This window comes from Plutella xylostella, chromosome 14, assembly GCF_932276165.1.
Source record: "Plutella xylostella chromosome 14, ilPluXylo3.1, whole genome shotgun sequence".
Lineage (NCBI taxonomy): Eukaryota > Metazoa > Arthropoda > Insecta > Lepidoptera > Plutellidae > Plutella > Plutella xylostella.
The window spans coordinates 665,973-677,621 of record NC_063994.1 but is presented as its reverse complement, the minus strand read 5'-3'; the positions used below and the strand labels follow the sequence as shown (position 1 = coordinate 677,621).

At 42.8% G+C, this 11,649-nt stretch overlaps 1 protein-coding gene across 1 annotated transcript in view; it reads right to left on the bottom strand.

The window, feature by feature from the left end:
• Window positions 1-15: 15 nt before the first annotated feature.
• LOC105393393 overlaps window positions 16-11,649 on the bottom strand; it is a 92,372-nt gene continuing 80,738 nt past the window's right edge. The window contains exons 61-73 of the mRNA XM_048625518.1: window positions 10,932-11,044; window positions 8,799-8,946; window positions 8,334-8,441; window positions 7,784-7,932; window positions 7,307-7,437; window positions 6,769-6,911; window positions 6,217-6,358; window positions 4,217-4,314; window positions 3,715-3,863; window positions 2,587-2,760; window positions 2,106-2,233; window positions 1,581-1,693; window positions 16-1,152 (exon numbers count right to left, since the gene is read on the bottom strand). Of these exons, the coding sequence (XP_048481475.1) occupies window positions 1,042-1,152; window positions 1,581-1,693; window positions 2,106-2,233; window positions 2,587-2,760; window positions 3,715-3,863; window positions 4,217-4,314; window positions 6,217-6,358; window positions 6,769-6,911; window positions 7,307-7,437; window positions 7,784-7,932; window positions 8,334-8,441; window positions 8,799-8,946; window positions 10,932-11,044 (1,707 nt within the window). The 3' untranslated portion in view covers window positions 16-1,041. The remainder of the gene's footprint in view (window positions 1,153-1,580; window positions 1,694-2,105; window positions 2,234-2,586; window positions 2,761-3,714; window positions 3,864-4,216; window positions 4,315-6,216; window positions 6,359-6,768; window positions 6,912-7,306; window positions 7,438-7,783; window positions 7,933-8,333; window positions 8,442-8,798; window positions 8,947-10,931; window positions 11,045-11,649) is intronic.

Sequence of the window (11,649 nt, the reverse complement as noted above, 5' to 3'; positions counted from 1 at the left end):
ATAATAAACAGACCATTCCATAAACCATTCTTAGTATTTTATTCAAACTTAACCTAAAACATTAAAATATCAATAGTAATATCACAGACCACATATAGTTAGTGGAGCTCTAAAATCCGTTCTAAAATATTAAAACTAAAATGTCAATATTTCATAACAAGACTACTAAAAGCATCCTGTATGAAAAACCTAATAGTATTCGTTCTTAAATATCGTAAAAATTGCACTATAATTAAGTACCTGTTCATTTGATATACACACTTCATCATATTATAGTTAAAGATGATGAAAGAATATAATTTACTAATACTTTATTCATCTACTGGTATCTTTCATTAAAATAAAGTGGAAGACATAAATATGTCACGAACGGTAATTATATTACTTAAGGTTGTTCTAGTAAAACCTTGAGCTTTGTTTACATTACAGTATATAAAACGGTAACGAAGGAGATTCACTCTGTTTTAATTCCGGTGAATTGGAACACCTATCTTATCTCTAAGTAAGTACATAAAATAATACATAGTTATTTTAAAACCTGTAATTATATATTCTATCAGTTTAAGTCATGGCCGCATCATGGCAAGTTTAAAAGTGAATCAAAAATCTAAAAACGCACAAAATGTTTCTTTTAATTATCAACGAGTATGTAATAACTATTTTCGTAAGTAGAAATGGCATTTATTCGCCATTTATAGCTAGCACCAGAGGACAATTTTTTACGTGTTTCTGAGACTGCATTTCTTCCAGAAGATAGTAGATGTCATCCACTAGATGATGCATGATTGTATTCCGTTTTACTAGCATCTCTGGTGGAAATGCAGCCTTTGGGCCTGTTTAACACTGTCTGGATAATGGCTAACTGTGGGATAAAAGACATGCTGTCACCCTCTGCATTATATTTTAGACAGTGACAGCATATCTTGTAAAGACATAGTGAAACAGGACCTTAACTTTCTATTTCTCCGAACAATATATTTTTTTATACCTACTAAGGCTTTATAAAGTTCGTTTTTGGCGTTGTATTTAGTTAAATAGTTCTCATAGTGAGGTGACGCTGCTCAGCTCCTCGCTGTTTCTCCTCATCATGAGCGGGGAAGGGTCCGCGTGTTCCGTGGCTCGGTCTTTGCGGTCGGTGAAGTTTAGGAACGTCTGTGGGGAAGATAGATAAATTATTGTAGTTGGGAATAGTTTTCCTACTAGGTTAACTAAATACTAATAACTGATATATTACATAAAAACATTTTTGCAGCGTCGGACAGCTCGCATGTGTCTACTTTGATGAAATAGGGATGAATATATGCCATATCTATTAGGTAGGTCCTAGACCGGTCTACAGTCGCGTTTTTATCACCTATACGGCTGCTTGTGGAGCAATGCAATCGACCAATGAAATAGCATAAAAACTCCTCTCATGCAATTTTATTTGTTGATTTTCACCTTGCACACTGTTCTGCCAGCCCGCTCCGCTGTGATGGACTGGCCGGCTTAAAAATGCGGGCAGATGAATATCCATAACTACTTAACTCCCAAACCACTATATCTTCCATGTCCTTATTTGTAGATAATCATATCCTTACCTCCTCAAGCTGCGTCTGGTTGAGCGTGTAGTCGTCCACGAGGCCGGCCGCCTGCAGCTGCGCCAGCGCCAGCAGCACGTCCGACAGACGAGAGGGAACTTCTTTGCCGTCCACTGCGGATTGTGCAATAAAAGTATAAATAAATAAATAGATGGGGAATATTGGTCACGGCTACTTTTGTAATGATCCCCCTTGTATCTAAGGCAAAAATGGTTATGAATAAGGCAAATGGGTTATTTTGATTAAAAAACACCCTCTACAGAATCAACTCTTCAATAAAAAATCAAAAACATTTGGATTGGTCTATCCGTTTACTAGCTACGATGACACAGAAATTAATAGGGTTTTACAGAAAGCAATTATGTATTCATTTTTATTTATATGGACAAAAAAAGAATGCAAAGTAAGGGAACTAACACCTCCAACAAATAATGCATCGATCAAATCACAGTTTCACCCATTCCACGCGTTCATCATTCGGCATGCACTTCATTCACTCCTACAAGTGACGAGTGTGCGACTCACCCGTGCTAGTAGCGGGTAGATGAACCCGACTGCCGTCGACCCTCGCGCGGGGGATCCGGTCCCGGAGCGCGCGCCCCGCGGCGGCCACGTCGCGGGACCGCATCGTTACTACGTAGCCGGCGTTTAACCTGGAATAGTTTGTGGGGATTAGTATCTAGTAAGATAGTATTTTGCTGTCGGTTAGTAAGAAAAAGCTACTTCTTTTAAAATCTATTTTAACAGATAGTGCATTCTAGCATGTATCATGATACTCATGATCCTTAGTCTTATTAGGGCGTCGCTATTTCAACGTTTCTACCTTATCTACTTTTTCGCACCTCTCTCAATCCAGTTCAAAACGATGTAGGATACTAGGATCCATATTCATTTTGCCCAGTTAAGGTTTGCGTCCCGAAGTCACATCTCTATTGACAATACATTTATATGAATTCATTATGGGTTAAAGAATAAAGACATTCAGCCAAAGCTATTAACAACATACTCAGTAGCGACATCCAACAGCGCCTCCAGCCGCCCCCGGCGCAGCACGGCGGCGCGCGCGGCGACACGGCCCGCGTCTTGCAGCGCATGTGTACTGAGTAGCACGCTGCGGCCCCACGAGGAAGAGAGCCGTATCACCCGCGTGATGAGGGCTCGGGAGCCGGGGTCCATGCCGCTGTGGGGGGAATATACAAGTTAAATTACTTCCCAGGTCCCAGCACCAATCTTACGGCAGAGGGTGGCTATTCGTAACTTCTGGTCCGAATTAAGTTTTCCTTCAGTAGAGATAATGCAGACCTCATTTAGACAACTTTCTATATGGGCCATCCATTTTTGAATCTCAGGTGTCGAAATAACTTCTATCACAGGCGGTGCGGGTTTTTCTTCCTTATGCTGATGGTCCCCCGTGCAGGGAGAGGCGGGAGGGGGGCTCCGGGAAGTCCTGGAACTGCGGTTGAACGGGCTCGCTTCCGCGTTCGACATGTTGGTACAAAGTTCACTAGTCCATGTTTGTAACTCACTCTTGACACAGTTAAAAGAAATGCTGATACATGAATCAGATAAAATAATTCATAAACAATTAACTAAATCTGCGTCCGCATGCGACGGCGGTCAAAATGCTTAATCTGTAATTAAATACACCTTAGACCTTCTTTAGCGTTTTCCGTTTAGACGTAATTTGTTGCTATTGTCACTGGAACTATTGCATTGCTCTTGAGTGTATAATAAAAGTAGGTCCAGATAATTTAACATTTGGCCAAAATTTTAACCAATGTAGGTATCGTTGTCATTTTGTAATACAGGCAACAATTTCAGACCCGCACCACGCCCTCATTTTGATATTATACCACTGTGATTGATTGATTGTGTTTGACCAATCGCATGCTCCTAACTACCTCACCAAACATCGGCTATCAAGTTTAATTGGATAAAATGTTTGTTTTCCACATAAAACAAATAAGTAACTAGTTAGGTATAGAGGCAAAAAAAACTCAGGGTGTTTCCAAATATAGCCGAAAGGAGTCACTTCTTCGGCTTACCCTATACCCTCAGATTCTGAACAAGTTTTACGTTACGAATTCAGAAAATTCGAGAAAAAATATCTACAGAAGCAGTCCTCATTAGGTACCTGGTGGGCTCGTCGAGCAGCACGAGCGGCGCGCGGCCCATGAAGGCGACGGCGGCGCTCAGCTTCCTCTTGTTGCCTCCGCTGAGCACGCCGGCCAGAGCGTGTGTGTACTTGGATAGTGAGAACATGTCTACTGTGCGCGGGATCACCTGTGGGTGGAAGGGTTTGGGGTGGTTATAGTTTGGGTTTTGAGAAAATGTAATATGTAAAAGTCTGTAATTAGAGAATATAAAAATGACAGTATAAAAATGCCTGACGGACTCGTGGTATTCTTCGTAATGGCCGCCATTTTGATACTGTTACTTTATTTAGAGAGAAATCGCACACGGAGGACGAGCAGCGTCCAATAGTGGGCGAGCAGCATAGGACGCGCCAATGGCCTCGCAGGGTTTAGCCCACACATTCGAGGTAACCTACAACGTACGACTATGTTTTGCGAATAAGTTAACTCATGTGGTGCCTAGTAAACCTCTAGAATCTCTAGATGTAGTGAAGCTCTCACCTCTCTCTCATTGGTGATGCCTCGCAGCTTGCAGTAAAACCGCAACGTCTGATAGACGGTCAGTAACGGGTCCAGAGCGTCGCTCTGAGGACAGTAGCCTGGAAAAATAATTATTATTTTAAAACCCCGATTAGGCAGAAATTATTTGAATAAGTAGGTAGCTGCTTTTTTGCTGTAAAGCACATTCTACACTAAAAGTCGCATACCTTTTGAACGGCTAAGCAAATTTCGGTAAAATATTAGGTCCTTACATATGAAATTGGCGTTTTGTCGTACTGGCCACTTTGATCTCAAATATTACCTTTATGGTTAGGAATTCCAAATTCAAATTCATACAGCTATTTACTCATGCATTTGTGTTTCAAACCCCCTAATTCATTTGTTTTTTCTTCTTTTGTTTTTTTCTTTGTGTCACTCTGTTTACAAAATGGAAAACTTGAAATATCGCGTTATTTACGAGTATGAGTTCCACCGTGGCACCAGTGCTGCAGAAACGGCTCGAAGGATTAATGATGTGTATGGTGACGGTGTCGCAAAAGAAAACACAGTGCGTTTTTGGTTCCAACGTTTTCGTTCTGGAAATTTCGACCTGCAGAACAAGCCTCGTGGACGGCCGGAGACCAAAATTGATAATGAAGAATTGAAGGCTATTGTGGAAGCGGATCCATCGCAAACCACGTCCGAGTTAGCTGCAGGCTCCGGTGTTAGTGATGAAACTATTCTAATCCACTTGAAGCAAATTGGGAAGGTGAAAAAGCTTGAAAGGTGGGTACCTCATGAATTGAGTGAAGCAAACCGACAAACGCGCGTCGACTGCTGCGTTACGTTACTCAACCGGCACAATAATGAAGGAATTTTAAATCGAATCATTACCTGTGATGAAAAGTAGATCCTCTACGATAATCGGAAGCGCTCGTCGCAATGGCTGAACCCTGGCGAACCAGCCAAATCCTGCCCTAAGCGAAAATTGACTAAAAAAAAGTTGCTTGTAAGTGTTTGGTGGACTAGTGCCGGTGTCGTTCACTACAGCTTTCTTAAATCTGGCCAGACGATTACGGCAGATATCTATTGTCAGCAACTGCAAACCATGATGGAAAAGCTAGCTGCTAAACAACCGAGGCTGGTCAATCGCTCTAGGCAACTGCTGCTTCAGGACAACGCTAGACCACACACTGCACAACAGACGGCTACCAAATTAGAGGAGCTTCAATTAGAATGTCTTAGACATCCACCGTACTCTCCGGACCTTGCTCCAACAGATTACCATTTTTTTCGCAATTTGGATAACTACTTGCAAGGAAAAAAATTCAACTCCGATGGGGCAGTCCAAACCGCCTTCAAAGATTTTATTGATTCCCGCCCGAATGGTTTTTTTAGTAAGGGGATCAATGAACTACCTATGAGATGGCAAAAGTGCATACATAGCAATGGTACATGCTTTGATTAATTTAATATATTTCATTTAAAAAAAAACTACTTTATGTTCCTCCTATAGAAAATGCCAATTTCATATGTAAGGACCTAATAAGGCTAAAACACTCAGAGTAACATTGCCTGTCACCCTAAAAAGTAAACCGAAAATCGGGCCATCTGTTTGGGAGCTCTACTACCACAGGCAGATAAACAGTCGCACAGACACGTTAAACATATAACAGCCGTCTCTTCTCGTAAGAAACTCACTGATAACTCCCGAGCACAGATCCCTGGGCTTCACGGGGCGGCCGTGGAGGTAGATCTGCCCGGCCGAGGCGCGTATCTCCCCGGTCAGCAGCTCGAGTATACTTGTATACCCTAACCAACGTTAAAAACGCCCGACATTCAACACTAAAAGTCGCATAACTTTTGAACGGCTAAGCCGATTTCGGTAATATAAGGCTAAAACACTCAGGGTAACATTACCTATCACCCTAAAAAAGCAAATTGAAAAACGATCCAGCCATTTGGGATCTATGTTACCACAGACAGATACACAGACACGTTAAACTTATATTACAACTTACTGATAACTCCGGAGCAGAGGTCCCTGGGTGTCACGGGGCGGCCGTGGAGGTAGACCTGCCCGGCCGAGGCGCGTATCTCCCCGGTCAGCAGGGAGAAGGTTGTTGATTTGCCTGCGCCGTTCTCTCCTAGGAGGGCTGTGCACTGGAGAGAGAGGTAGGGTTAGAAGGTGAATATGTCACGGTAGGTAAGAAAATGAAAATGGCTTGTTAAAGAACATGGGTTATCATAACCACAAAATTATTGCAGTATTAATTACATACCAACTGAGCTTTACACACGTTCGAGGCACCCTGAGCAGTCAGCGACTGATGCTTTCTTCACCATCCTTTCACCACGCTGATAAACCACAATCCAGAGGCCGTATGATGAAATTTACTGTACAAAGGTACTGCCGACAGGTAATTATGTATATTCGGTTAACTTGAATCTGTACTCGTGTGCGTTTTATTACGTTCATACAGATTGCACTGAACCGCTCGTCGAAATTACCTATCGAAAACTGACAAAATGTTCGTCATACAGCCACAGCTCCTCAAACTATAATATCGCACCTGTCCCTTCGGTATGCCGAGTGTAAGATCCGCCAGCGCGGGCCTGTCGTCCGCGTTATATACCCGCGCTAGGCCCACGCAGTACGCCACGTCGTCGCCGGCTGATGAAGGTGGTTTCGATAGCTTCTCGTCGGGTTCGAATCCTGGTTGGGAAGAGTTAGTTGTAGGTATTGGAGGTGTAACATACTAAATATTAGGGGTGTTGCAAAAGTTGTACTATAAGACGAAAGTTTGGCTCAAGCTCCAATATTCGAAGGACAAAAGTTGTGGAGAATGACCCTGAGTCACCCTCTTTCGGCTTACTATACATTTTTTGCAATACCCTGTGTAGATAGTCCAAAACGAAACACGTTACAGCCAAAAGCAAAATAAATAAAAATTAAAATTATGATTATCGTATCTACAAAGTTTTAGTGAAAACATTTCTTAAATTACTTAAGTATATTTTTGGCACTAACCATCCCATAATTTGTAAAATCGATACCTAACTAAATAGTTACTTACTTACTAGACTGTACTGTGACAGTGCGGTACATACCAGCATTAATATTCTGTATAGTCCTGACGCCGCTCGGCCGAGCCACGTTTAATCGCGCCACACGACTGCGCTCCGCCGCCGCCGCCGCCGACAGCGGGCCAGTGGGGGGCGAGTAGGGGGGGCGGAAACGACTGCAAGGAGAGAGGGGGGTGGGGGAATAAGAATCGTGGAAACTGGAGTTGGTGGTGAAGAGTTGTAAGGGTTAAAAAATAAGGTAAGGTAAGTACCTAAGTCTACTTCGTACCTATCTTGCCCTAGCGTTTAAGTCTACTTGAGAATCTTGAGACCATCTTCGGTTTGGTTGGTGCGTTTATGAGCGAATGTTATTAGAAGATTCGGAGCGCTCTTTGCCGCAATAAATATCTTCGGTGAATTGGTAAAGTAACGTGTAATATAAGTAACGTTGCCAATGTTATGGCTGCAATGTCCGGCAAAAGACGCTGACAGATTTTTCATCACTTTACAATTTGTACTCACCTAATAATCCCCTCAAAGCAATCGTACTCCAGTGCTAAGTTGAACGCAGTGAGTACTATCGTGAGTAACGCGAGCGCCGTGAAGTGGTAGGACAGGAGGGGGTCCCACAGGGGACTCGCGTATGTGTCCATGCCGAATCGGGCCAGCACCTGGAGGATATGGATGGAAAAATTATGTTAGGTTTAGGTATACTTAGTAATTTAGATCTGAGGTGGGATAATTTTTTTATAAAAAGGGCACTTACTAACGCACAATCAAGTAATACTAAGTGATCTAACGCTCGCACAAGGTGAGGGCACTATTTGTATGTACCTCTATTATGTAATTTTTTCAAAAATTTCATTTAAAATTTTCATTCAAAATATTACCTTTTTTATTTGGTGATATTCTGATGCTCTAAATGCACTACAATGTTGCAGAAGGCGTCATTAAGCTAGCTTTTTCCGTTTAGGAGTAATTTGGTGCTTTTCTCAGTGGAACCTTTTCATTGCCCGTGAGTGCACTACAATTATCTACATCTATTTAATAAAATAATGTATTAAACACTCACGGTGGCCTGTATGGTGTTCTTGGCGATCTCGACGAGCGCGTCCCCGAGGGCAAACTGAGGGGACAGCAGGAATATCTTGTGCAGCGTCCAGCGCGCGTTGTCCGTGGCCTGGGGGATATTAGATAAAGATGAAGAAATGTTTATTGATACACACACTGCCACAGCATCAGATCAGCATGTGCTATGGACAATAAGGTGACAGCGTTGGTTTTTAGCTGGCCCTTTTAAGGTGACCTCAGTCACGACATTAAGATGTCTTTTTCTATGGTTTTTTTTTCGTGAAGTTTCAATCCTCGTACAACAATGGTCGTTGAGAATGACCCCCAAGTCACCCCCTTTCGGCTCCTTGTCGAAGACCTGTGTTCAGCAGTAGTTACACGATTACGGGATATGTCAGCGATGATGATGAGGATAAATACCTATATACCACCGTTTTAATTTCAGAAGTAAAGTATTAAATATTACCTCAGACTCAGATATAATATCCAGTATGAGCAGTATGGCGAGCCCGCTGAGGCCGAGGAAGGCGTTCCCGCAGAACAGCACCATGTTGGCCAGGCTCGCGTCCGAGAACAGACGCTGCGACACGTGGATCAGAGCGTTGCAGGCGAGACTGGGGGGAGGAGGGTCAGGGTTAGTGGAGAAGAGTTTAGCCAGACAAAAAGAGTTCCCAAAAGTGTGCGAGGCTCACTAGGTTTTTACTGTGTCTGATTTCACGGCCAACAAGGGGTTTAACGCTTCGTATGTTTTGTGAAAATATAGCATATTGATCCGCTTTAGCTGATTAGCTGTTGCTGTTCGAGAGCGTTCGGATTTTCTATTTTTACATTGCAAGTAGAGTAGACAAAAACTTTTTAATACAAATAAAAGATCACATTTTGAATGCGTCCCTCTTTTAGGTAGTATCTGTAGAAGAAACCCTGACCCAAAATCCGAACAGTCACTCGATCCATGCGCAAGTAGTAATTTACTTCTGACAGCTAAGTTAGCAACTACATAAAGCCCTGTGTCTATCAGGGGCTAAACGGCAACACGCTATCGTTGTACGATACTACACAAACATAGTTATGTGAAAAGAAAAGCACCAACATAGTCGCTTGTCACTTGTCATACAAATTGCTATCAAATTACGCTATGTGTTTTTTTTTCTTTTTTTTTCTTGTTGCATTTGCCATCAGTCGCCAGACTTTTATCAGATTTGTGGAAAGATCATTGACGTTCAGAGATATCTGACCATTGTCAAAGTACCCCTTTAGGAATGCAGCACATTTGCTCTCTTGAGCCTGTGAGTCAGGTTAGATGGGTCTAGCAAATTAGAAGCTAGTGAGTTGGGATGATTTGCCAGTCGGAGCTTGTATTTCATTTTATATGAAGCTATTTCTTCCTGTACTGTCGGTACCCCCAGGTAATCGTGAACTTCACTTGTTTTTATAAACCGAGGTGGGTTACATATGGCTTTTAGGACATTGTTTTGAGCCCTTTGTAAGCACATTATGTTAGATTTGGCAGCTGATAGAGGAATCCCATAAGTCCATATTGGTTTCAGGATGCTGTTATATATGAGAAGTTTGTTGTCAACTGAAAGAACAGACCGTCGAGCCAGCAGCCAGTATAAGTTCTTGAATTTTAAGTTCAGTTCATCCCTCTTTTTTATGTGATTGCTCCAGGTTAATCGTCTGTCCAAGTGGAATCCAAGGTATTTCACAGAGTTGGAGTGGGGCAAAGTAGCATCGCCCAATCTGACACCAGGGCAGTCCCTTCTGTTGAGTGTGAACGTTATGTGGTTTGATTTTTGGGCACTTGCCTTTATGCGCCATTTCTTAAGCCAAATGTTTGTTTGGTCCAGCTGGAGTTGCAGATTTAGCGATGCAATTTCGGGTTCACGATCACAGGATAGGAATGCCGCGTCATCAGCATATGTGGCTATAGTTACTCTCGGAGTCTGGGGCATGTCCGAGGTGAAGATGTTGTAGAGAACTGGGCCCAAGACTGATTCCTGTGGGACACCTGCCTTACATTCATAGAGGCTTGATCTTGCTTCTTTTTGTTTGACTTGAAATAGTCTGTTACTGAGGTATGATGATAAGATAGTATAGAATGAGTGAGGTAAGAGTGTCTTGATTTTGTACAAGAGACCTTTGTGCCAAACTCTGTCAAATGCTTGTTGAATGTCAATGAATGCAGCAGAGCAGTATTCCTTCTTCTCGAAGCATTACCGAACCGCGTTGTATACTCTGTGGACTTGTTCAATTGTGGCGTGCATTTTTCGGAATTCAAATTGGTGTTCTGGGATAATGTTTTCCTTAGCCAAGGTAGATGAAAGGCGATGAAGGAGAATTGTTTCCCACAACTTTGATAGTATCGGCGTCAGGCTGATTGGGCGATAAGAGTCGACTCTGTCGGCGGGCTTCCCATTTTCGTGAACTAGTATGATTTGAGATACCTTCCAAATACTCGGTACATGGTGAGTTCTAAAGATAGCATTGAATAGACATGCGAGGAATACAACACATCTTCTAGGCAGTTCTTTGAGGATTCTAGGTGTGATTAGGTACGCTATAAGTTGACAGCACTCGTGATCGGTGCCGAGATTCTCACCCAAACATGAAGAGTAGTAGACAGATGGCGGCGAGGTTGTCGCGCCACACGAACACTGGGAAGCCGAACAACAGCAACACACAGGCGGTGATGCAGATGTTTAGCACTATTATCTGAAATATGAAATAAATGTTTTATTAGCATAATACCAATATAACTACAATATGTCTAAACGAAAATATACGTGCGTATACGGTAGGTAGGACTTCTTCAGTACCTCTTAGATTATTACTTATCTTAGTTAAATGGTATCTTTCAGCCTGTCTGGCCGGTCATGCGTTAACATGCGCCAGTTACTCGAGGTGCCCCCATTCGTCAATCTTCACTAGGCATTTCAATTTATAATTCAATGTAGGAAGAGAGTTATCGGTAAAGGTTTACATCCCTGAGTTAGGTCTCGTTCCAAGGTCCTTTATCCAAGGCGTTTTAGAGCCTTACAGTTTATTTTATTGACTCCCACTTCTCCGCGTTTCCTTTTCAGATGATGGTCCACTCACCAGCTGGTCCCACACAGGTACATGATGATGGTCCACTCACCAGCTGGTCCCACACAGGTACATGACGATGGTCCACTCACCAGCTGGTCCCACACAGGTACATGATGATGGTCCACTCACCAGCTGGTCCCACACAGGTACATGATGATGGTCCACTCACCAGCTGGTCCCGCATGGGTACATGATGATGGTCCACTCACCAGCTGGTCCCACACAGACCA